The following is a 26241-nucleotide window of genomic DNA, read 5'->3' on the forward strand; positions in this document are numbered from 1 at the left end:
TAATGTAAGTGTTTGTAGTGTTTTAATGTGTGGAGTTTGTTGTAGATTTTTTAAACATTACTCTCTTTCTCAGGGACAAGGTGGAAAGGTTCTTTGCTGTCATCTGCTTGTTACTATGATTATTCTTTTAAAATTACATTTTACTTTACATTGATATTTATTTAAATAAACAACACCAAAGCCAACATGTTGCATCCCTTCTTGTGTTATTATGACTTGTCAACAGTGCCATAGTTCTGTGATGTGATATGTGATGTGATAACATGGATATTCTGCAACTGATGAATAAAAAATCAACCAGCACAAATACCTTTTTATTATAATAGATGTTCTTGTCCCTTTATATATTTTTGTGTTTGTATAATTTTATATATGTAATTCTCAAGTTGTATTTATTTTAAATTTAGCCATCTTTAAATCAGCCAAAAAAGGGGTGTGGTGCAGGTATGAATTAAACATAATCAGCTGCATCCTATTATGGATGGATCTACAAATTATTTTTTAAAAATACAAATTATTTTTTTGTCAATAATTATTCTAATCATTGTAGATTACTCCCTCTCGTCCCCTATCGGTCACATATATTTTAACAAAAAGGAATAAAAAAAATGTGTTTCTTCAACTGCATTGTGGGTATTGTAGTCTTTATCCGGTATAGTCAATGCAAATCTTCATCTATAGAACAACAAGTACCACAATCCTTTTCGCAAATAAATTGTCACTGGTTGCGGCGTTTTGACAGCGGCAGCAGTCAGCCACTGACCACTTTGCAGACGTAGCAGTCAGCCATATAACGTCAGCATTGTTTCTTTGTTCGCTTCTAAACCGTAGCCGGTCGAAGTTGACCGTTTTGAAGAATGTCTGACGGCGGAGGGACGGAGGAGAACTCTGGCACCATGGAGGTGTCGGCCGTCCAGACGGTCGCTGATACCTCGGTGCTGCAGAAGCACATTCGGAAACTGGTACCGCTGCTCTTGGAAGATGGCGGCGAGGCCCCGGCTTCACTGGAAACCGCCCTGGAAGAGAAGAGCGCCGTGGAGCAGATGAGGAAATTCCTCGCTGACCCCCAAGTTCACACCATCCTAGTCGAGAGAAGTGCTCTCAAAGGTACATTTAAGTAGCTAACGACTATGAGTCGGATATTGTCCTCCCAGTTACAGTAAAACGAAGACCGTATCTACAAAAAGGCTGATAAAACCACCACCAGGGAAACCGCTTTGAATCCAATGTTAGCTAAATTCTACAATAATACACACCAAAGGTTTTGTCTGCATGTGTTATATCGTTGAGGTAACTACGCCACACTGGTGGGGAGGAATGCAGTGACAGCTAGCTGTCATTTTAAGGCGTGGTACTGCACACAGATAATAAAAGAAAATAACTTTTAATTTGGAGATACCTTCGTAGTCGCATGTGTACTTTATGAAAAGTGAATAACAGCAGCTGCACAAATGACAATAGAAAAAACTCAGAGATTCTTAAAACACAAACAGCCAATATAAAGACAAATCATAGAATTCCATAGAAATTGAATCCTTTTGTTCGTATCTGCAAGTTATATTTTGCGCACCCTGGCAGGCTGTTATCATGTGAACCAGCCTGTGTCAATGAACACATTGTCGTCTATCTTCTCCAGGCAATTTGACCCTCAGCTCCAGAGCTGCTTGACTTAAATGAGTACTGATTTGTGATCCTTTGGTGCTGCACATGACCCACCACTAACTCTGAGCCTGTAATATTTTAGTTTTCCCAGCCAGCGAGTTACTTCCCTGTCCTGTTCTTGGCTTAAGAATACTGATGCTGCAGTGCAGAGTGAACTGTCTTTCCTACAAGCCACAACCTCTGTTGCAGAGGAGGGTGGGGTGGATGGAAGCAGACGAAACGAAACTGACTGATTGCAGCATCATCCTGCTGAAAATGAGCACCACTCATGTCTGGTGTTCAAATATATTTATTTTTTGTCCTGTGGCAGGTTAACTCTGTTGGCCTTGAGAAATCCAAGTCTCTAAATTATGTCAAATATTATTAAAAAAAACAACTCATAAATCTCCTCACGGCATATGATGCACATGTCAATCTTGAAGTAAAAAGTAAACGGAATAGGTTTTCATTGTATTTGTTCCTTTTACAGAGGATGTTGGAGATGAAGGGGAGGAGGAAAAGGAGAGCATCACCTACAACGTCAGCATTGACATACATTACGGGATCAAGTCTAACAGGTAATTACAGTAATATATCTATCACTGTAATGTACAATCCTATAAATGATATTTCTATCACTGATCCTGTTAATTTTATAATTATGAGCATGTTTTTTTCCCCTTCAGCTTGGCGTTGATCAAGAGGACAGTTGTCATTGATGCAGACAAGCCTATATCGACTCAAGTTCGAGTACTGACCTTGAGTGAGGATTCTCCTTATGAGACACTCCACTCTTTTATCAGCAATGCTGTTGCCCCTTTCTTTAAGTCCTATATCCGTGAGTCCGGCAAGGCTGATAGGTAATTTCAAAATCTTTTGTACAATAAATTCAGACCTTAACTTGACACTATATGTAAAATAATAACCTGTGGCACTGTGTTCTTTGTCAAAACCTTCTAGGGATGGCGATAAGATGGCCCCTTCTGTTGAGAAAAAGATTGCTGAGCTTGAGATGGGTCTTCTCCACCTGCAGCAGAACATTGAAATTCCTGAGATCAGCCTGCTCATCCACCCCATCATTGCAAACATTGCCAAGCAGTGCTATGAGCGTGGAGAGAAGCCCAAAGTCACTGACTTTGGAGACAAAGTGGAGGACCCAACCTTTCTTAACCAACTGCAGTCTGGAGTTAACCGCTGGATCAGAGAGATCCAAAAGGTAAGAGGCACCCCCATGTTTTCCAAAAACAGGACAATGATATGGCATATAACAAAATAAAACGTGTCTATGGAAAAGTTTTATTGTCTTGTTAAGTTTATTGTCTCTGTCCTTGCTTCTAGGTGACAAAGCTGGATCGTGACCCAGCCTCAGGCACAGCCTTGCAGGAGATCAGTTTCTGGCTGAATCTGGAGAGAGCCCTCAACAGGATCCAAGAGAAAAGAGAAAGCCCTGAGGTTCTGCTTACCCTGGACATCCTCAAACATGGCAAACGTTTCCATGCTACTGTCAGCTTTGACACTGACACTGGTGAGTAAAAACCAGATAAAACTGCACTTTTTTCCCTTACAATGTCGCTACTTTTATTCAAATATGAATAGTATGTATAAATGCCTGTAATAAATTATTTATGTATTACTGATTCATATTTTCCTCACAGGTCTCAAACAAGCAGTGGAAACTGTCAATGACTACAATCCTTTGATGAAGGACTTTCCCCTTAATGATCTGCTTTCTGCCTCTGAGCTTGATAAGATCCGCCAAGCTCTAATGGCCATATTTACTCATCTGAAAAAGATCAGGAATACCAAGTATCCCATCCAGAGAGCACTGCGTCTGGTAGAGGCCATCTCCAGAGACTTAAGTTCTCAGCTCCTCAAGGTGTTGGGGACCAGGAAGCTTATGCATGTTGCCTACGAGGAGTTTGAAAAGGTTTGTGTGGTTCAGTCTCTTGCACAACCAATACATTTTTTTTCATATTACATTTTCTGAAATATGTGTGTTAACCCTTTCTGTGCAGGTGATGGTGGCTTGCTTTGAGGTGTTTCAGACATGGGAGGATGAGTATGAGAAACTGCAGGTGCTTCTGAGAGACATTGTAAAAAGGAAGAGGGAAGAGAATCTGAAGATGGTGTGGCGTCTAAGTCCTGCTCACAGGAAGCTCCAGTCCCGTCTGGACCACATGAGGCGCTTCAGAAGACAGCATGAGCAGCTGAGGGCTGTCATTGTCCGTGTGCTAAGGCCTCAGGTAATACACATATGCTTTTGTAATGATCACATTTAAACTAATAACATGGCTTCTGTATTTCACTGTTCATCTGAAGTATGAAACTTGAAAAATTGAGTTATAAATACTGTGTCCCTAGGTGTCTGCAGTGCAGCAGCATGCTCCTGGAGAGACAGTTGAGCCTCAGGATATGAAGGTGGCTGGAGTCCTTTTTGATGCTGCAGATGCCAATGCTATCGAGGAGGTTAACCTAGCATATGAGAATGTCAAGGAGGTAGATGGCCTGGATGTGTCCAAGGAAGGCATGGAAGCCTGGGAAGCTGCTATGAAGCGCTATGACGAACGCATTGATCGTGTGGAGACCCGTATTACTGCCCGTCTGCGTGATCAACTGGGAACTGCCAAGAACGCCAACGAGATGTTCCGCATCTTCTCCCGCTTCAATGCTCTCTTTGTGCGCCCCCACATCCGTGGTGCCATCAGGGAGTACCAGACACAGCTCATCCAGCGCGTGAAAGATGACATTGAGTCACTGCACGACAAGTTCAAAGTGCAGTATCCTCAGAGCCAGGCCTGTAAGATGAGCCATGTCCGTGACCTGCCACCTGTGTCTGGCTCCATCATCTGGGCTAAGCAGATTGACCGTCAGCTGACTGCTTACATGAAGAGAGTGGAGGATGTTTTGGGAAAAGGCTGGGAGAACCACGTGGAGGGGCTGAAGCTCAAGCAAGACGGAGATAGCTTCAGGGCTAAACTCAACACTCAAGAGATATTTGATGACTGGGCCCGCAAGGTACAGAGCACTCCTATTTAACATTTTCTTAAGGATTAGAAAAGTTTTAGATTCTATTGTTAAATTGCTCTTTTTAAACATTTATCATCTTTTTTTTATCTAAGGTTCAGCAACGTAACCTTGGAGTGTCAGGCCGGATCTTCACCATTGAGAGCACTCGTGCCCGTGGAAGGACAGGAAACATGCTCAAGCTAAAAGTCAACTTCCTCCCAGAAATCATCACATTGTCCAAAGAGGTCCGCAATCTGAAGTGGCTGAGCTTCCGTGTTCCTTTGGCCATTGTCAACAAAGCCCACCAAGCTAATCAGCTGTACCCATTTGCCATCTCTCTCATTGAGAGTGTGCGTACCTATGAGCGTACCTGTGAGAAAGTGGAGGAAAGGTCCTCCATCTCCCTGCTGGTGGCTGGTCTCAAAAAAGAGGTTCAAGCCCTTGTCACTGAAGGCATCACTCTGGTATGGGAGTCATACAAGCTGGATCCATATGTTCAGAGGCTGGCTGAGACTGTCTTCAATTTCCAGGAGAAAGTAAGTGTGGAGCAGCAGTCACCATTCAGTAGTTACACACATTCCGCATGAATACAAAATAGGACTCTTATTTGTACTAAAACATTTTTCCCCTACCGTTTCAAGGTGGATGACCTCTTACTGATCGAGGAGAAAATTGATCTGGAGGTTCGCTCTTTGGAGACGTGCATGTTTGACCACAAGACCTTCACGGACATCCTGAACCGCGTCCAAAAAGCTGTGGATGACCTTAATCTGCACTCTTATTCCAACTTGCCTATCTGGGTCAACAAGCTTGACATTGAGGTTTGTAGTCCAAATTAGTATCAGATAATATTGTCCTCAACTAATGTAAGTCTGTATACTTCACCTTTTAATATTAAAACGGATGGCAATTGTTTTTCCTCTTAGATTGAACGTATCCTGGGAGTGCGCCTTCAGGCTGGTCTTAAGACTTGGACACAGGTGCTCCGTGGCCAAGTGGAAGACAAAGCTGATGTAGACATGGACACTGAGGCTCCACAAGTCAGCCACAAACCTGGAGGGGAGCCCAAGATCAAGGTAACAATTGCGACTTGTGACATGCATTTAATGGTTGGATATCGGAACATAGCTGACCTATTTTGTTACATTTCTAGAACGTCATCCATGAGTTGAGGATTACAAACCAGGTGATCTACTTGAACCCACCAATTGAAGACTGTCGCTACAAGCTCTACCAGGAGATGTTTGCTTGGAAGATGGTCATTCTGTCTCTACCCAGAATCCAGAGCCAAAGATACCAGGTTTGGATTTTAAAACAGCTGTGGAAATATCTGTTGTATGTAAACCTGAAGCTACACACCACTTTAAATAAGATATATGTAAAACATATGAAGTAAATGTAGTGAAATATAGTAATTTTGAATGATTTGGATCTTGTGCACCTTTTATTAGGTGGGTGTCCACTATGAGCTGTCAGAAGAAGAGAAGTTCTACCGGAACGCATTGACAAGGATGCCAGATGGTCCTGCAGCTTTAGAGGAGGCCTACAATGCAGTGGAAGACATCGTCAATGAGGTGGAGCAGTACGTCAAGGTAAGAGTCACCCTGTATTACTGCTGCTTAAACAAATAAATGACTGTTAATGACGGCTTACATTGTTTGCCTTTTTACCATACAATGTACATTAGTCTGTAATATTATTTGTGGTATTGTACTCTATGTATTAATCTACTGTTTGGTACTCCCTGTCCAGGTGTGGCTGCAGTATCAGTGCTTGTGGGACATGCAAGCGGAAAACATCTACAATCGTCTTGGAGAAGACCTCACCAAGTGGCAGGCCCTCTTAGTCCAGATCCGCAAAGCCAGGGGAACCTTTGATAATGCTGAGACTCGGAAAGAGTTTGGACCAGTGGTCATTGACTATGGCAAGGTAATAATAACTGATGGACATGGGAAAATTGTCCTTTTGAGTCCTATGATTTTCTTCTGGAGTAAGAAATTTTTGTGCTCCTGTTGGATTAAATGTGATATATTTACCCTTGACAACAGGTCCAGTCCAAGGTGAACTTGAAGTATGATTCCTGGCACAAAGAAGTCCTCAGCAAGTTTGGACAGATGCTTGGTCAGAACATGCAGGACTTCCATGCCCAGATCTCCAAGGTAATGCTTCATAAAGCATATGTTCAGTTAGTTGCATTGCATACAGAAAGTGTATTCTTAAAATATGATTACTCTTGTCACTTACACACATTCTCTTCCTCACCAGTCTCGTCAAGATCTTGAACAACATTCTGTGGACACAGCTAGCACTTCAGATGCTGTCAACTTCATAACATATGTCCAGACACTGAAACGCAAGATCAAACAGTTTGAGAAAAATGTGGATGTAAGTACTCAAAACATTCAGCACGCTCTCCTTAAACTACTACTTAACTACTTAAACACTAAATGCTAATCAGATTGTACGTTCTTTTTATCCATAGTTGTTCCGTAATGGGCAGCGTTTGCTGGAGAAGCAAAGATTCCAGTTCCCTCCTTCTTGGCTCTACATCGACAACATTGAAGGTGAATGGGGTGCGTTCAGTGACATAATGAAGCGCAAGGACACTGCTATCCAGCAGCAGGTGGCCAACCTGCAGATGAAGATTGTCCAAGAGGACAAAGCAGTGGAAAACCGCACGACTGACTTGCTCAATGACTGGGAGAAGACCAAACCAGTTGCTGTAAGACAAAATGGTTTTGAATTAGACACTAAATACATATGGAACTTTATGTCTTTTTTTTAACTGATCATTTGTTTCATTAGGGTAATCTGCGTCCAGAGGAGGCCCTTCAGTCTCTGACTATCTATGAAGGCAACTTTGGCCGTCTGAAGGTTGAAAGAGAAAAGTGTGCCCGTGCCAAAGAAGCCCTGGAGCTTACTGATACTGGGCTTCTCAGTGGCAGTGAAGAGAGAGTGCAGGTAAGGATTGTACTTGTATACCAACTAAAACCATAATAACAGATATTGGATGATTGGTTGGATGCCAATTTGGAATAATATATCTATGGTGACTTGTAGGTGGCGCTAGAGGAGCTGCATGACCTGAAAGAGGTGTGGTCTGAGCTGTCCAAGGTCTGGGAGCAGATAGACCAGATGAAAGAGCAGCCATGGGTTTCTGTACAACCTCGGAAGGTACCAAAAGCAGTACTGTATTACAATAGCCTTCATTGTGCTGTACCTTACTGTACTAAGTACTAGTTTTTTATTTTTTTACGTGCAGCTTCGTCAGAGTCTGGATGCACTTCTGAATCAACTGAAGAACTTCCAAGCAAGACTGAGACAGTATGCATCCTATGAGTATGTCCAGAGGCTGCTTAAAGGATACTTAAAGGTCAGGAATTGGTTTTGCTTGTAAAGTGGAAGTTGTCCCTCTTAACAAAAATAAAATGCATTTTAAACTCTTTTTCCCCCTTTCATTCTAGGTCAACATGTTAGTTATTGAGCTTAAGTCAGAGGCTCTGAAGGACCGCCACTGGAAGCAGCTGATGAAGCGCTTGCATGTGAACTGGGTTCTGTCAGAGCTGACTCTTGGACTGATCTGGGATGTGGATCTGCAGAAGAATGAGATGGTGGTAAAGGACGTCCTCCTTGTAGCCCAGGGAGAGATGGCTTTGGAGGAGTTCCTTAAACAGGTGAGCGGGCAGGGTTCACAAAAAAGAAGAAATCTTTGAATGTTTAGATATTACTCTCTTGTTTTTTATGGATTGGATAATAATTAAGTTGGTTTTGGTTTTCAGATTCGTGAAGTGTGGAACTCGTATGAGCTCGACTTGGTGAACTACCAGAACAAGTGTCGCCTGATTAGAGGGTGGGATGACCTCTTCAACAAAGTCAAAGAACACATCAACAGTGTTTCTGCCATGAAGTTGTCTCCTTACTACAAGGTAAACACCATTACATGTTCTGTAAAACCATAATTTTATGCACAATTTTTTTTATAATTTCAGAATATCATCATCCCTATGCTCTTCCTCTTTTCATACAGGTATTTGAGGAAGATGCCCTGAGCTGGGAAGACAAGCTGAATCGTATCTTGGCCCTGTTTGATGTTTGGATCGATGTCCAGCGTCGCTGGGTCTATCTGGAAGGCATCTTCACAGGCAGTGCTGACATCAAACACCTGCTGCCTGTGGAAACCCAGAGATTCCAGAGGTAAGAGGAGGACGTTTACCGATGTATATAACTACACGAATATTTGATTGTAAACACAATCGCTAATCACCACTATAAACATATCCTCTACCATAGTCAATATAACCTATGTCACTGTCTTTATTCCAGTATCAGCACAGAGTTCTTGGCACTGATGAAGAAGGTGACAAAGTCTCCATTAGTGATGGATGTGCTGAACATCCAGGGAGTGCAGCGATCCCTGGAGCGACTGGCTGACCTTTTGGGTAAAATCCAAAAAGCCCTTGGAGAATACCTGGAGAGAGAAAGATCCTCATTCCCCAGGTATGCTGTTATACAGAGACAGAGCTGTTAAATTAAGTTAATATGAATACACTCATTTCATCCATCACTTTTGTGTTGTTGGCAGGTTCTACTTTGTGGGAGATGAGGACCTGCTTGAGATTATCGGCAACAGCAAGAATGTGGCCAAGCTCCAGAAACACTTCAAGAAGATGTTTGCTGGTGTCTCTAGCATCCTGCTCAATGAGGACAACACTGAGGTTCTTGGAATCTCTTCACGTGAGGGTGAGGAGATTCTTTACAAGACACCAGTCTCCATCACAGAACACCCAAAGATCAATGAGTGGCTGACACTGGTGGAAAAGGAGATGAGGGTGACACTGGCCAAGCTGCTAGCCGAGTCCGTCACAGAGGTCACAGCCTTTAACAAGGGCACAGCTATTGACCTGAGTCAGTACATCAATTGGATTGATCGTTACCAGGTAGGAATTCAGAAAATATTTACTCTGCACACAATTAATTATACAACACTAACATCAATGTTAATTTCACTATATTTTTTTTCTCTCTATAGGCCCAACTAGTGGTCCTCTCTACTCAGATTGCCTGGTCTGAGAACATTGAGTCAGCCTTGACCACTATCTCTGGCGGTGGGGACAATACACCCATGCAAGGAGTGCTGTCAAATGTTGAGGCCACCCTCAATGTGTTGGCTGACACTGTGCTGATGGAGCAGCCTGTTCTCCGCAGGAGGAAACTGGAGCACCTGGTTAGAAGGGGGTTTTATAGTAAAATTTTAATACAAACTTGTGCAACAAAACATTAATTGAAATCTATCTTGTGCTGCATTTTTAGATTACCGAGTTGGTGCACCAGCGTGATGTGACCAGGGCTCTGATCAGGAACAAGATTGACAACCCCAAGTCCTTTGAGTGGCTCAGCCAGATGCGCTTCTACTTCGACCCCAAGCAGACTGATGTTCTGCAACAGCTGTCCATTCAGATGGCCAATGCCAAATTCAACTATGGCTTTGAGTACTTAGGAGTTCAGGACAAGCTTGTCCAGACCCCTCTGACAGACCGTTGTTATCTCACAATGACTCAGGCTCTGGAGGCTCGACTGGGAGGATCACCATTTGGTATGAAAGTTGATCATAGATTTTTTTTACATACATGAAGCTGAGAATTTTCAGGAAGACATTTAGAGTTTTAAACACTTAACATCACTGAATATGTCCATCTAGGTCCTGCTGGCACAGGGAAGACTGAGTCAGTGAAAGCCCTTGGTCACCAGCTTGGCCGTTTTGTGCTGGTCTTCAACTGTGATGAGACTTTTGACTTCCAGGTACATGACGATATTAATAATAATTTAGTTTATATTTAATACATTAGAAAAGACTAATGATTACTTTTTCTCTTGTTTTTTTTTTTAGGCCATGGGTCGTATCTTTGTGGGTCTGTGCCAGGTTGGTGCCTGGGGCTGTTTTGACGAGTTCAATCGTCTGGAAGAAAGAATGCTGTCTGCTGTCTCCCAGCAGGTCCAGTACATCCAGGTGGCATTGAGAGAGCACAGCAACCCTAACAGAGACAGAAGTATGTATAGGTTATATTTCATTGTGAAAAAAACTTAAGCACTACATTTACGGTTCTTAAAAGTAAAGACTGACAAAGTTACTCTAACTTTGTAGAGAAGATTTTTGTTTTCCAACACTTCAAATAAGACTTATTATTGAAATAAAATGGATGACTAATATTTAAATTGCACATGTGCGCTAAATTTAAAAATGGGTTGTCCGATCTGTCCTGTTTCTAGGTGTGCCCGTCACTACAGAGCTCCTGAACAAGCAGGTGAAGGTGAGCCCAGACATGGCCATCTTCATCACCATGAACCCTGGCTACGCTGGTCGTTCCAACCTGCCTGACAATCTGAAGAAGCTGTTCCGTAGCTTGGCCATGACAAAGCCTGACCGGCAGCTCATAGCACAGGTCATGCTCTACTCTCAAGGTTTCCGAACAGCTGAGACCCTTGCCAAGAAAATAGTACCCTTCTTCAAGTATGAATGCCCTTTGTTAAAAAGTTTCGGTGGAGACTGTTCTGAGAAGTTCTACGATTGCAATATTGTTTTTTGTTCTCCAGGCTGTGCGATGAGCAGCTGTCATCACAGAGTCATTATGACTTTGGTCTCCGAGCGCTCAAGAGTGTGCTGATCAGTGCTGGCAATGTCAAACGTGAGCGCATCCAGAAAATCAAAAGGGAGAAGCTTGAGCGTGGAGAGGATGTTGATGAGAATGAGATTGCCGAGAATCTTCCTGAACAAGAGGTAAAAAAAAATCTCTAAAAAAAGACTTTATTGGAGTTGGAAGTGTCTTCATTAATTGAGCATCAAGTTTTGCAGCTCTGGTATTTTCAATCATTCTGTGTCTGATTTATTTTAGATCCTGATCCAGAGTGTGTGTGAGACCATGGTCCCTAAGCTGGTGGCAGAGGACATCCCTCTGCTGTTCAGCCTGCTGTCCGATGTCTTCCCTGGTGTTCAGTACCACCGTGGAGAGATGACTGCTCTGAGGGAGGAGTTAAAGAAAGTCTGCACTGAGATGTACCTTACCTACGGGGATGGTGACGATGTGGGCAGCATGTGGGTGGAGAAGGTATGAAACTAAATATAATATTTAGTGTGTCTAGAAATTAAGCGAGACTCAGCTAAATCAGCTTTGTCATTCGACCTCCTCCAGGTGCTCCAGCTGTACCAGATCACACAAATTAACCATGGTTTGATGATGGTGGGACCTTCAGGCAGTGGAAAGACCATGGCATGGAGGGTGCTGCTCAAGGCTCTGGAGCGGCTGGAGGGTGTTGAAGGTGTGGCCCACATCATTGACCCTAAGGCCATCAGCAAGGACCACCTGTACGGAACCTTGGATCCCAACACTCGTGAATGGACAGATGGCTTGTTCACACACATCCTCAGAAAGTGAGTCTACTCTCATTTCAAGATGTAAATTGTTAAAACATCTACCAAAGTGGGTTATTTTAAACATTTTTATACGCATTTTCGTTTTTTTAGGATCATTGACAATGTAAGAGGTGAACTGCAGAAACGCCAGTGGATCATCTTTGATGGTGACGTTGACCCAGAGTGGGTTGAAAATCTTAACTCTGTCCTGGATGACAACAAGTTGCTCACACTGCCCAATGGAGAGCGTCTCAGCTTGCCACCAAATGTAAGGGCACAGTGCTTCAAACACAGCTATTTGTATTTGAGCTGGTGGTAATGTGTTTGAATTCACCCTGAGTTTTTCCTCTTTCTTTCAAGGTGCGTGTAATGTTTGAAGTACAGGACCTGAAGTATGCCACCCTTGCTACCGTGTCTCGCTGTGGTATGGTCTGGTTTAGCGAGGATGTGCTGAGCACTGACATGATCTTCAACAACTTCCTGGCTCGCATTCGCAGCATCCCATTGGACGAGGGAGAGGATGAAGCTCAGCGCAAGAGGAAGGGAACAGAAGATGAGGAGGAGACCGCTTCACCAATGCTTCAGGTAATTAAATATAATATGTTTTTTAAAAACAAAACATGACCTGTTGAACTGTTTTGTTTAGTCATGTTTTACTGTGGTCTATTTTAGATCCAGAGGGATTCTGCTGCAGTCCTGCAACCATATTTCACCTCCACAGGCCTTGTAATCAAGGCCTTGGAGCATGCCTCTAAGATGGAGCACATCATGGACTTTACCCGTCTGCGCTGTTTGGGTTCACTGTTTTCAATGCTGCACCAGGCCTGCCGTAATGTAGCTCTCTACAACAACAACCACCCTGATTTCCCCATGCCCATTGATCAGCTGGAGAAATACATGCAGGTAGGGTTTCATCTTCTGCTTTGAGTGTAGTTGATCAGTTGCATCGACTTGATTGCTTGTACAAAAACATGCACTCATTTTCTGGTTTCTTTCCAGAAATATTTGATCTATGCCGTACTCTGGTCCTTCTCTGGTGATGGGCGATTGAAGATGAGAGCAGAGCTCGGAGAATACATCCGTCGTATCACCACCGTGCCCCTCCCCTCCGCTCCCAATGTCCCCATCATTGACTATGAGGTACAGTCTCATTTTGTTGCGACAGATAAGCTTTTGATTCTCAAAAAATACTCCAGGTCGTTCTATACTTTAACCACTGGATTATTTTCATTTGTGTTCAGGTGTGTATCACAGGAGAGTGGCAGTCCTGGCAAGGCAAGGTTCCCCAGATTGAAGTAGAGACCCATAAGGTGGCATCCCCAGACGTTGTGGTTCCTACCCTGGACACTGTTCGCCATGAGGCTTTGCTTTACACATGGCTGGCAGAGCACAAGCCATTAGTGCTATGTGGACCTCCTGGCTCTGGAAAGACTATGACCCTGTTCAGTGCCCTCAGGGCTTTGCCTGATATGGAGGTGAGGGACCTAAAAAAAACAGCTCACAATAGATTAGAAAAAATAAAATAAAGATTGTTTAATTGTTTACTATCTCCCTATTACTTCCTACCAGGTTGTTGGTCTGAACTTCTCCAGTGCCACAACCCCAGAACTGTTGCTGAAGACCTTTGACCACTACTGTGAGTACCGTCGTACACCTAATGGTGTCGTACTCGCTCCCATCCAGCTGGGCAAGTGGCTGGTGCTGTTCTGTGATGAAATCAATCTGCCAGACATGGACAAATATGGCACACAGAGAGTCATCTCTTTCCTCAGACAGGTACAGTTCACTGTTTTTAGACACAACCATGCTGATTAAAAAGTAAATCATGTCTGCATCAAATGTTTTATGTGTTTGCAGATGGTGGAACATGGAGGCTTCTATCGCACATCAGACCAGACTTGGGTCAAACTGGAGAGAATTCAGTTTGTTGGAGCCTGTAATCCTCCAACTGATCCTGGCAGAAAGCCTCTAACACACAGGTACAGATGGAACTTTTACTTCAGTACCAAATGATAGTAGTTTAAACTGGACAACTTTAATTCCTAACTGGTCATATCATAATGTGCTTTTTCTAGGTTCCTGCGTCATGTTCCTGTGGTCTATGTGGACTATCCAGGCCCAGCTTCACTCACACAGATCTATGGTACCTTCAACCGTGCCATGCTGCGCCTCATCCCATCTCTACGAACCTATGCCGAACCTCTTACAGCTGCTATGGTTGAGTTCTACACCATGTCTCAGGTAAAGATGAAGGCTAAATATTGATAAGAGATCGATGCTTTATTAATACATTTAGTGATACTCAAATTATTACTAATTTGTATTCATTATGTTTTATGTTTCAACAGGAGCGGTTCACCCAGGACACTCAACCTCACTACATCTACTCTCCCAGAGAGATGACCCGCTGGGTGAGGGGCATCTTCGAGGCCCTGCGACCACTTGAGACTCTGGCTGTAGAGGGGCTCATCCGCATCTGGGCTCATGAAGCTCTACGTCTTTTCCAGGATAGGTAGGCATTGGTTGAGGCTCACATGTGGTTTATTTCTTTAAGAGTGATATAATGTGGTGACTATGTGACTCGTCTTTCAGGCTGGTGGGTGATGAGGAGAGAAGGTGGACAGATGAAAACATTGACATGGTCGCTCTCAAACACTTCCCCAACATTGATAAGGAGAAGGCACTTAACAGACCAATTCTCTACAGCAACTGGCTGTCCAAGGTGAAATTAGAGATATATCAACTACACTGGAATTGTGCTTTGGCAACATTCCCAATTTAGATTAGCATAACAATTATTAGCTCCATGTACAGTTTTCTGAGTTTCTTGGTTATGTACATGTAGGACTACATCCCAGTGGAACAAGAGGAGCTGAGGGATTATGTGAAGGCCCGTCTGAAGGTCTTCTATGAAGAGGAGCTGGATGTTCCGCTGGTGCTCTTTAATGAGGTGCTGGACCATGTGCTCAGAATTGACCGGTATGTACAAGCATCTGAGAAGCTTTTTCTCATTGCACCTTATTCTCATTATTTTTACTCATGAAATATTTGTTTTGCAGCTAGTAACAATATTTCATATCATCCTTTAGAATTTTCCGTCAGCCTCAGGGCCATCTGCTGTTAATTGGTGTGAGCGGAGCAGGGAAGACGACTCTTTCTCGCTTTGTAGCCTGGATGAATGGACTAAGTGTCTACCAGATCAAGGTAAAATCAGGACACTTCAACTTCATTTGAAAGAGAATAAATTCAGTTTTATACATGTGTGTTTATTGATTTGTGTGTCTGTTTCAGGTACACAGGAAATACACTGGGGAGGACTTTGATGAAGACCTCCGTACAGTGCTACGTCGCTCTGGTTGCAAGAATGAGAAGATTGCCTTCATCATGGATGAGTCCAACGTTTTGGATTCTGGTTTCCTTGAGAGAATGAACACACTACTGGCCAATGGAGAGGTAAAATCACAGTGCTAATATTCTTCTGTAACGATCCAGTTACCTTTTTTGCTTTTATAAAGACATTCAGCATGGTTTTATGAACTGCCTTTTCTAGCTTTTGTTATATTTGTTTTTGCCCTGCCTTTTATAGGTTCCTGGCCTGTTTGAGGGAGATGAGTATGCCACTCTGATGACTCAGTGCAAGGAGGGAGCACAGAAAGAGGGCCTGATGCTTGACACTCACGAGGAACTGTACAAGTGGTTCACCAGCCAGGTCATCAGAAACCTCCATGTGGTTTTCACCATGAACCCCTCATCAGAAGGTCTGAAGGACAGGGCTGCCACATCCCCTGCCCTCTTTAACAGGTACAGAAACTTTTATTAATTTAATCTCTTGGATTAGAGAAATAAGATACAGATTATTCAATAAAAAACTGCGGTCTCTGTTAGGTGTGTGTTGAACTGGTTTGGAGACTGGTCCACAGAGGCTCTTTATCAGGTGGGTAAGGAGTTCACCAGCAAGATGGATCTGGAGAAGCCCAACTACAAGGTGCCCGACTACATGCCCATCGTCTATGACAAACTGCCTCAGCCACCCTCTCACCGTGAAGCCATTGTGAATGGCTGTGTGTTTGTACACCAGACACTTCACCAGGTATAGTGATTGTGTTGCTTGCTTTCACAGAAATAAATAGAAAAAAATAAATAAATATGTATATTAAATATGTATAAATAAATATGTATATTTATCATATTTCAGGCCAATAACCGTCTGGCAAAGCGTGGTGGTCACACCATGGCCATTACTCCCCGCCACTACCTTGACTTCATCAACCAGTATGCTAATCTGTTCAATGAGAAACGCAGCGAGTTGGAGGAGCAACAAATGCATCTTAATGTTGGTCTCCGCAAGATTAAAGAGACTGTTGACCAGGTAAAGTGTTTTTTTAAAAGACATTTTAGTACATAAATTCCTCAGAAGCTGATTGTACTTATGCTTCCTTATAAAGGTGGAGGAACTTCGTCGTGACCTGAGAATCAAGAGCCAGGAGTTGGAGGCAAAGAATGCTGCTGCCAACGACAAGCTGAAAAAAATGGTCAAAGACCAGCAGGAGGCTGAGAAGAAAAAGGTATGCAGAAAGATGGCTTTTCTCTAATCTTAATAGACACAATAGATCATGCATCACACAGGTTAGTTGTGTTTATTGGTACACTAGACGTTTATTCTGTGATTTAAGGTGATGAGCCAGGAGATCCAGGAAGCTGTCTACAAGCAACAGGAAGTGATCAAGGATAAACAGCTTAGGGTCCAGCAGGACTTGGACCAGGTGGAGCCTGCTGTTATTGAGGCTCAGAATGGTACAGCGGTTTTTGTATATTTACTTTTTATTTTTCCTTCATAAGTAATGCTCATTTGTTGTCATTGAAACAGCACATCAATTGTTTTTACAATTCTGTTGTAACTTACTGGATTCTCGTAAACATCTTAATTTCTGCTAACATCCCTTCAACACTGCCCCTTCCCTTGCCATAAACCTCATCCTTGTTCACCTGCTGTTGATAGCTGTTAAGTCCATTAAGAAGCAGCACTTGGTGGAGGTGCGTTCCATGGCCAATCCACCTGCAGCTGTGAAGCTGGCCCTGGAATCGATTTGCTTGCTCCTGGGAGAGAGCACAACTGACTGGAAGCAGATCCGTTCCATCATTATGAGGGAGAACTTCATTCCCACCATTGTTAACTTCTCTGCTGAAGAGATCAGGTGAAATAAGAAAATGTGTTTGGTAGTTCTTCACTAAATGGCTCCCTCTCTTTTTGTTTTTTTTCTTCTTTTCTTTTTCTAAACACTCTTCTTTTCTCGTCCTGTCACTGTTTCTTCTTCTGTCTTTCAAACACATTACTCCTCCCACTTAACTAGCGGTGAGTTCTATTAAGCGGCATCATCTAGTAGAAGTGCGGGCTATGACCAATCCCCCAGCTGCAGTCAAACTGGCCCTGGAGTCTATCTGCCTTATGCTGGGTGAAGAGACAAGTGACTGGAAAAAAATCAGACAAGTTATTATCAGGGATAATTTCATCACCAGCATAGTCAACTTTTCCTCTGAAGAAATGAGGTACCAGTGTCAGAATGTCTGTTTTGTCCTTGTCTAATGGAAGCATAAATTATTCTAATCAATCAATGAAAGTGACACCTTTGATTCATTTGAAGTCGTTTGGAACAAAGTGCAATCATGGATTTGGAATCAAAAGAATGAGCAGATGGTAGTAGAGACTGTACGCCATCCTAAACAACATTCCAATGACACTCTGCAGTATTCCATAAAATTCTTATTAATTTCCTTTGATTTATTTTTTTTTTCCTTTTGATTTTTAATTTATCCCATTTTTTTACTGTTTGACTGTATGCTGCTGTATTCTAACTTCTTGGACTCCTGCCTTATGCAGTGACTCCATCCGTGAGAAGATGAAGAAGAACTACCTTTCTAACCCAAGCTACAACTACGACCAAGTCAACAGAGCCTCTCTGGCTTGTGGACCTATGGTGAAATGGGCCATTGCTCAGGTATGCAAGTCTAAACACTGAAATTAACAATAATAATGAGGTAAGGGTAAGGGAAGTGTCTTCCAATGTATGTTCTAATGTATGATTTACCTATTCTGTAGCTGAATTATGCTGACGTGCTAAAGCAAGTGGAGCCTCTGCGTAATGAGCTGCAGAAGCTTGAGGATGATGCTAAGGACAACAAGACAAAGGCAGAAGAGGTGGAGCAGATGATCAGAGATCTGGAAGCTAGCATTGCTCGCTACAAGGAGGAGTACGCTGTTCTCATCTCAGAGGCTCAGGCTATCAAGGCTGATCTGGCTGCAGTTGAGGCAAAGGTAAGCCGTCATCACAGCTTTACCTAGTTTTCTTGATATTAAACTCCTCAGTTCTGGTCTAAATTGAAGGCTGTTTTTTTTTTTTTTGTTCCCAGGTCAATCGCAGCACAGCCCTACTGAAGAGTCTGTCAGCTGAGAGGGAGCGCTGGGAGAAGACCAGTGAGACGTTCAAGAACCAGATGTCCACCATTGCAGGAGACTGTCTGCTCTCTGCAGCATTCATTACTTATGCTGGCTACTTTGAGCAACAGATGAGGCAGAACTTGTTCACTACATGGTCTCATCACCTGCAACAAGCCAACATTCAGGTATTTAAAGCTTATGTGCATAAATCTGTATTCTTCTTTCACATTGTTTTATATCATACTGACTTTATTTTCTCAACCAGTTCCGTACAGATATTGCCAGAACTGAGTACCTGTCCAATGCAGATGAGAGGCTCCGCTGGCAAGCCAACTCCCTACCAGCTGATGACCTCTGTACTGAGAATGCCATCATGCTCAAACGGTTCAACAGGTCAGTGTCTGTTTTTTTTTTTGTTTTTTGTTTTTTGTTTGTCTCTGATTTCAACATGTCATTTTAAAGTTTGTAGGTTTAATATGGGTCTTGATTTGAGGTTCATGTCTTGCTTAATATCTTTTGTTCAGGTATCCACTGATAATTGATCCATCAGGCCAAGCCACTGAGTTCATAATGAATGAGTACAAAGATCGCAAGATCACCAGAACCAGTTTCCTCGATGACGCCTTCAGGAAGAACTTGGAGAGTGCGTTGCGTTTTGGTAACCCACTGCTGGTCCAGGTAAGAGCAGCTCCTTTACACTGCTTTTATTATACACTCTATGTAGATCATGCTCATCAAGGGCTTCTATATTTATAGTAATATGTTTTGTACTATAGGATGTAGAAAGCTACGATCCCATCTTAAACCCGGTGCTGAACAGAGAGGTCCGCAGAACTGGAGGCCGTGTCCTCATTACGCTTGGAGACCAGGACATTGATCTGTCACCGTCATTTGTCATCTTCCTCTCCACACGAGACCCAACAGTAAGCTTAGTTTAATCTTAGATGAACTGAGAAGATGATTTGTATTATACCATATGGTGTTTGTTTGTGTGCAGGTCGAGTTCCCACCAGACTTGTGCTCTCGTGTTACATTTGTGAACTTCACGGTGACACGAAGCAGTCTCCAGAGCCAGTGTCTCAATGAGGTCCTAAAGGCTGAAAGACCTGATGTGGATGAAAAACGCTCTGATCTCCTCAAACTACAGGGTAAGGCAGAAATGCAATAATAAATGAACATGAGGCAAGGGTCAGTTATTTTATGAAGCTAATAAATGACTCCTGCCTTTTTTTTAAGGTGAGTTCCAGCTGCGTCTTCGTCAGCTGGAGAAATCGCTGTTGCAGGCCCTCAATGAGGTGAAGGGTCGCATCCTTGATGACGACACCATCATCACCACTCTGGAGAACTTGAAGAAAGAGGCAGCTGAGGTGACAAGGAAGGTAGAGGAGACGGACATCGTCATGGCCGAAGTGGAGGCAGTTTCACAGCAGTACCTGTCGCTGTCCTCTGCCTGCAGCAGCATCTACTTCACCATGGAGGCACTCAACCAGGTCTGAAGACCTGTACTAATTTGTCCCTTACATTGATCTGCAAAGAGAATTTATGCTAAACTGTCTTTGTATCTCTTTTCAGATGCACTTCCTCTACCAGTACTCACTTCACTTTTTCCTGGACACCTACCACACAGTGCTGTATGAGAACTCCAACCTCAAGAGCATTAGTGATCATTCACAGAGACTCGCTGTCATCACCAAGGACCTCTTCCAGGTTTGAACCAGTACATAGAAATAAAATAAAGCACTAATTTTCTCTGGGATGTGACTTGCATATGTTTACATCTGGTTTAGGTGGTGTTCAACAGAGTGGCTAGAGGCATGCTACACCAGGACCACATAACTTTTGCAATGCTGCTGGGTAAGATCAGCCTCAAGGGCATGACCAGGTATGTACCAGCAGTACAGTTGCCATAAAAAACAGTTGCTCAGAATTGTTAGGCATCATAAGTTTTCTGTTTTTCTAGCGAGCCATCATATGACGCAGAATTCCAGCACTTCCTGCGTGGGAAGGAGATTGTACTGACGGGCATGTCGCTGCCAAAGATTAAGGGTTTGACAACTGAGCAGTGTGAGGCCATGGTCCGACTCAGTCGTCTGCCAGCATTCAAAGACTTGATAGCCAAAGTGGAGGCTGATGAGGTGGGTTTTGATGAATGCTACACTGTCATAATTTGATGCAAACAGAATTTGTGAGTGTTCATTTATTTGATTTGTTTTTGCTACTTTAGCAATTTTTCATGTGGATTGAAAGCAACACTCCAGATCTGGCTGTTCCTTACCTGTGGTCAGAGGAGAAGCAGTCTTGTGAGTATATGGATTTGTGTATATTTTACAAGGGTTGCAAAATTTGCATTCTTTTTGTACAGTACAAAACATGCTCTGAAACTAACACATAATGTTCTCTGTCTAGCTGCCATTGGTCAGGCAGTGCACCAGCTGCTGCTCATCCAGGCCTTCCGCCCAGACCGTCTGCTGGCCATGTCACACATTTTTGTCTCAAAGGTGTTGGGAGACACCTTCATGAACATCATTGAGCAGCCTCTTGACCTGGCAAATATAGTGGACAGTGAGGTAGTATTATTTATTTATTTATTTATTTATTTATTTATTTATTTATTTATTTATTACTTCAGAGCGCTTAGCCTTTGTTTCTATTTTAACATTCCTGTTTTTGTGTCTGTAGGTGAAGCCCAGCACTCCGGTGTTGATGTGTTCTGTACCAGGTTATGATGCCAGTGGGCTTGTCAGGGATCTTGCTGCTGAGCAGAACAAACAAATCACCTCCATCTCTATTGGTAAGGGGGGAATAAACTTATAACTCTCTTTGTTGTGAACTAGATATTGGTGAGATTCTAAATGCATATGTCCTGTGTTCACAGGTTCAGCTGAAGGCTTCAATAAAGCTGACAGAGACATCAACACTGCAGTCAAGTCTGGCAGGTGTGTAATGTTGTTTTTCTTTGTTTCTGGGAATGCCACATGTTTTCTTGCACTGATATCCTGACTGTCTTGTCCTGCAGGTGGGTGATGTTGGAGAACGTCCACCTTGCCCCTGCATGGCTGATGCAGCTGGAGAAGAAGCTTCACTCTATGCAGCCTCATGCCAGCTTCAGGCTTTTCCTCACAATGGAGATCAATCCCAAGGTATCACTCAAGAATATTTCCAACATCACAAACTCATGATAATGAGGACTCTGAATTGAAGTGGCACTTTCTTTCAGAAGTTCCTAATTTTCTCATTACTGTTTTTCTGCCAGGTGCCAGTTAATTTGCTTCGTGCTGGTCGCATCTTTGTGTTCGAGCCGCCTCCTGGTGTCAAGGCCAACATGCTCAGGACCTTCAGCAGCATCCCTGTGGCTCGAATGTGCAAGGTGACCTAAGCTGCACACACCAACACACAACCAATAATTAACCATCACATTAACACCCACTTTTTTCTATGCCTCTTCAGGCTCCCAATGAACGTGCACGTCTGTACTTCCTGCTGGCTTGGTTCCATGCAGTCATCCAGGAGCGTCTGCGTTATGCACCGCTCGGCTGGTCCAAAAAATATGAGTTTGGAGAGTCTGACCTTCGCTCTGCTTGCGATACAGTCGACACCTGGCTGGATGATACTGCTAAGGTTGGAAAAAAGACACATACACATTTTCATATATCCATACAATACATTTGTGCAGTTTGTTTCAACAACAATAAATACACAAGATAAATTGCTTCTAGTTTTAGTTAATTTAGAAATTTGCACATGCATACAGGGTCGTCAGAACATTGCACCAGACAAGATTCCTTGGGCAGCTCTGAAAACCCTGATGGCGCAGTCCATCTATGGTGGACGCATTGACAATGAGTTCGACCAGCGACTGCTCAACACCTTCCTGGATCGTATCTTCACCAAGGGAAGCTTTGACAGCGAGTTCAAACTGGCCCTCAAGGTTGATGGACACAAGGACATCAAGATGCCTGATGGCATTCGGTTAGTACTAGTTCTGTTTTAACTAACTTACTTAAGACTTACACCAATTTTTTTTAATTGTATTAATATTAAATGAATTATTTTTGATCACCACAAAAAACATCTAAATTTGATGTGTTACAGACGTGAGGAGTTCATGCACTGGGTGGAGATGCTTCCTGACACTCAGACTCCATCTTGGCTTGGGTTGCCTAGCAATGCTGAGAAGGTCTTGCTCACCACTCAGGGTATGCCTTAGCCAGTCCTCTTAAATATCTGTGTATAATGTTTTGTCCATTTCTTAAACAATCCTGCTTTTTACAGGGTGGATCAATAACCAGGTTTTTCTTTCTATTCCAGTTTCTTAACTTTTACCTTGACAGGGTGTCGTGCAACAAGAAATCAAGATCTTAATTTTGGAGTCTGCTTTGGGCAGAATGCTACGTGTTAAGGGTGTTCCCTGTTAATATGTCATTCTTTCATCAGATCCATTCATTTCAGAGCCAGTCAGTTTCCTGTGGATTTACATGTACCCCTAGCTGCAGAGTTATGTAGTGTCACGATATAACATAGCTTAGCCTAGTCATAGCTGCCATGTTGAAAAAGATGCTCTGCCTGAATGGACGGGTGTGTGTCCTCACCCTCCAGCAGCTGTATTTCACAGCCATCATGTCTCGCTTTGCTAAGATACCATCTCCATCCCAGCCTCAGATTAGGTTTCCCACACCTTCTCCTCATCCTCTCCACCACCCCCCAAACTCCTACAGTCCCAGCTGCTAAAACTTTCACCCCTTGGACGTCTCCCCTTCCTTCACCCCCTTAGTTTTTCCCCTCCTGTTGGTTGAGTTAAATTCTTTTACAGATCCAGTCTGACAAGAATGTGGTCCATTTATCTACTTGCGACTGTGTTCAATGTTTTATTTTTTTATTTTATGGAACTGTTGCCTGAAGCCTTGTGTGTGCTTGTGTTACCTAATGTCGTCCTAATTTATCTGTTTGGCTCATCTTTCTTTTTGAGAAAACAACCCCATGTTATTAACACATCCTTGAGGGAAGCTGTTTGTTTCTTTGTTCCACAATTAATTTTTTTTCTCCCCCCCACCTTCCATCATGGCCTTGTCTTCCACCTCTTTCACTTCCATCCCCCCCCGCTTGCTCGCATCCTTTGCCGGGCCGCACAGGCACTGACATGATGGGTAAGATGCTGAAAATGCAGATGTTGGAGGATGAGGACGACCTTGCCTACGAGACGGAGAAGAAGGAGCGGACTTCGTCCACATCCGATGCCCAGCCAGCTTGGATGAGGACCCTCCACACAACAGCCTGCAACTGGTTGCAGCTCATGCCACAAACAGTCAATCCACTTAAACGCACAGTGGAGAATATCAAGGTAAGGGCAGAACAAATGTTGAAAGGTGATTGTAGACGTCTTAAGGCACACCTACAATATCCTTAATTTATAAAAAATTACTATACTGAAAAATGATCCATTCTATTGCTGTCTTAATTTTGGATCCAGACTTTTGAGGTAACAAGGTAAAATATGAGTGTATGTGCTTCCCTTTGTTTATTCCATGCATCTGTCTAGCTTTTGTGTTTGCTTTAATCTTGTCCTTGTCCAAACACAAAAACACCAGGACCCACTCTTCCGGTTCTTTGAGCGTGAGGTGAAGATGGGCGGCAAGATGCTTCAGGAGGTCCGTCAGGATCTGTCCGACGTGGTGCAAGTCTGTGAGGGCAAGAAGAAGCAGACCAACTACCTGCGCACACTGATCAGTGACCTTGTTAAAGGTTAGTCACTCAATAAATCTTAGAAAAATTAAAATAGCAATCGGATAAAACGTGGAATATCTGTTATATATGTTTCTTGTCTTCATCTGTAGGAATCCTTCCTCGCAGCTGGTGTCGTTACACAGTCCCTTCCTCCATGACTGTGATCCAGTGGGTGTCTGACTTCAGTGAGAGAATCAAACAGCTGCAGCAGATCTCCCAGGGAGCTGCCAGTGGAGGTGCAAAGGAACTGAAGGTAATGCTTGTGTACAAAATGAAACAAGGATTCACTCTCAAACTGTATGATAACATATGTTTTCTTTTTTTGTTTCCCTTTCTCCCCCTCCTCTCCAGAACATCCATGTGTGTTTGGGCAGCCTGTTTGTGCCAGAGGCTTACATCACTGCCACCCGCCAGTATGTGGCACAGGCCAACAGCTGGTCTTTGGAAGAGCTGTGTCTGGAGGTCAATGTCACCACCGCCCAGGGTGCAGCGCTGGATGCCTGCAGCTTCGGCATCAAAGGTCAGACAACAAACACACATAATTTTTAGTCAAGAAAAAACATTATGCAAATTACATAACAAGATAAATGAGGAGTGACTATTTGGAAAAATGTGACTGTATCTTCCAGGTCTGAAACTGCAAGGAGCTACTTGTGGCAACAACAAGCTGTCTCTGTCCACCGCCATCTCCACTGAGCTGCCGCTTACTCAGCTCCGCTGGATCAAGCAGAGCAATGCTGAGAAGAGACACATGGTATGAAACGCATCCGTCCCTACAACACTACATACTTTTATACCATTTAGAATCCGGTGAGGTCATTAAATGGAATTAGCTGTCCTTTTCATCTTTTGCTTTCCTTCCCCCTGCAGGTGACTCTGCCCGTCTACCTGAACTTCACCAGGTCTGACCTGATCTTCACTGTTGACTTTGACATCGCCACCAAGGAAGATCCTCACAGCTTCTATGAGCGAGGAGTTGCGATTCTGTGCACAGAGTAAATGAAACGAGTCATTCCTGTGGACCAAAAAGTCCTGATTACTATTATTAAGCCACACTTAATCACTTACATCATTAACCATTAAAAGTAGTTGTAGTAGTAGTTGTTGCATTCCAAAATGAAACGTAGTTAAACACATAGGTGAAGAAGTAGAGTAAACATTTACTCATCGTTAGTGTTTTTGGAAAGTGTCTTAGAAGGTCAAGAGAATGTTGTCATGGTAAATGGAAGACTGTCATTTGGAAAGGGAAAGTGTTTTAATGAAGGAACCAGTATGTTTTTAGATTGAATAAAGCTTGTCAGAAGGAATCAAGTGTTTTCAGTGTGCTCTAAATGTTCAAAATGTTTGGGTGGTTGGCTTTCACACAGATTCCTGTGACATGCCAGGGCTTTCAGTACTGTCTTTGTGCTGTGACTGGTATCCTCAGTTATGTTCCTGATTATAGAAGATAGTCAATATTCTGAAGCTTCTGTAAGGTCACAAAAAGTTCAATTTCTGATTTAAAAAAATGTAGTAAATCGTAAATAATTAGTCAACATTCTGCTGAAATCATATGATCAATTTTACAATTTAAAACTATATAAATATAGGTTAGGCTCTGCTGATCTTTAAGGAAAACCCTGTATATGAACGCATTACTGCCCCCTCCTGGTTGGAGGCATGAATGACAATTAACAAAAGCACAAATTTGTTCTACAGTTTAAAGATGAGAAGTTTGGGGTTTTTCGATGCAAAAAACAGTCCAAGAATCAATAATGACAAAAAGGTTTATTTGGTTGTTTTTAGATGATGAGCATACAGCTGACATCCAAAAGGGTCTCACAGGTTATGTGACAGAGGGCCACGAGTGCCAGCTTGGACCCAGTGCATACCTATGTGTTCCATATTTTAGATGAATGATTGTTACAGAATGCCATGTTCAAAACCAGGAGGTGTCCAAACTAATATTCAGTGCAGTAACAGAAACTCATCTTGAGGAAAAAAAACATTTAATAATAAACACAGGTGACACAGGTAAACAAAGTGCATT

General features: G+C 43.0%; 1 protein-coding gene across 2 annotated transcripts; it reads left to right on the forward strand.

Moving 5' to 3' along the window:
* Positions 1 to 731: 731 nt before the first annotated feature.
* Positions 732 to 25519, forward strand: dync1h1 (dynein, cytoplasmic 1, heavy chain 1). 2 transcript variants are annotated; one of them, XM_028396048.1, is made up of 78 exons: positions 732 to 1107; positions 2132 to 2219; positions 2328 to 2501; positions 2602 to 2857; positions 2980 to 3166; positions 3297 to 3568; positions 3657 to 3884; positions 4003 to 4656; positions 4761 to 5183; positions 5289 to 5468; positions 5574 to 5723; positions 5801 to 5947; positions 6099 to 6239; positions 6400 to 6576; positions 6696 to 6806; positions 6913 to 7032; positions 7130 to 7369; positions 7453 to 7608; positions 7708 to 7821; positions 7910 to 8020; positions 8112 to 8321; positions 8427 to 8573; positions 8675 to 8841; positions 8971 to 9144; positions 9230 to 9584; positions 9677 to 9871; positions 9958 to 10240; positions 10346 to 10446; positions 10535 to 10694; positions 10915 to 11155; positions 11239 to 11422; positions 11538 to 11750; positions 11835 to 12073; positions 12167 to 12323; positions 12416 to 12640; positions 12728 to 12958; positions 13055 to 13195; positions 13297 to 13530; positions 13625 to 13831; positions 13913 to 14034; positions 14131 to 14296; positions 14404 to 14567; positions 14648 to 14777; positions 14901 to 15034; positions 15145 to 15259; positions 15347 to 15508; positions 15642 to 15856; positions 15941 to 16145; positions 16251 to 16424; positions 16501 to 16620; positions 16729 to 16849; positions 17055 to 17250; positions 17934 to 18051; positions 18153 to 18368; positions 18464 to 18676; positions 18757 to 18884; positions 19016 to 19169; positions 19268 to 19414; positions 19489 to 19639; positions 19728 to 19981; positions 20064 to 20198; positions 20279 to 20373; positions 20452 to 20626; positions 20716 to 20791; positions 20898 to 21058; positions 21171 to 21282; positions 21367 to 21427; positions 21508 to 21631; positions 21745 to 21858; positions 21939 to 22109; positions 22243 to 22460; positions 22584 to 22687; positions 23621 to 23829; positions 24077 to 24230; positions 24323 to 24465; positions 24564 to 24732; positions 24842 to 24966; positions 25083 to 25519. In XM_028396048.1, the coding sequence occupies exons 1-78, from the start codon at positions 858 to 860 to the stop codon at positions 25209 to 25211; spliced, it is 13923 nt and encodes a 4640-aa protein (XP_028251849.1). In that variant the 5' UTR covers positions 732 to 857; the 3' UTR covers positions 25212 to 25519. The 2 variants fall into 2 exon arrangements, with proteins under 2 accessions (XP_028251849.1, XP_028251850.1); XM_028396049.1 differs by lacking the exon at positions 17055 to 17250 and adding an exon at positions 17407 to 17602.
* The last annotated feature ends 722 nt before the right edge of the window (positions 25520 to 26241 follow it).

The sequence above is a fragment of the Parambassis ranga genome, chromosome 22, assembly GCF_900634625.1.
Source record: "Parambassis ranga chromosome 22, fParRan2.1, whole genome shotgun sequence".
Classification (NCBI taxonomy): domain Eukaryota; kingdom Metazoa; phylum Chordata; class Actinopteri; family Ambassidae; genus Parambassis; species Parambassis ranga.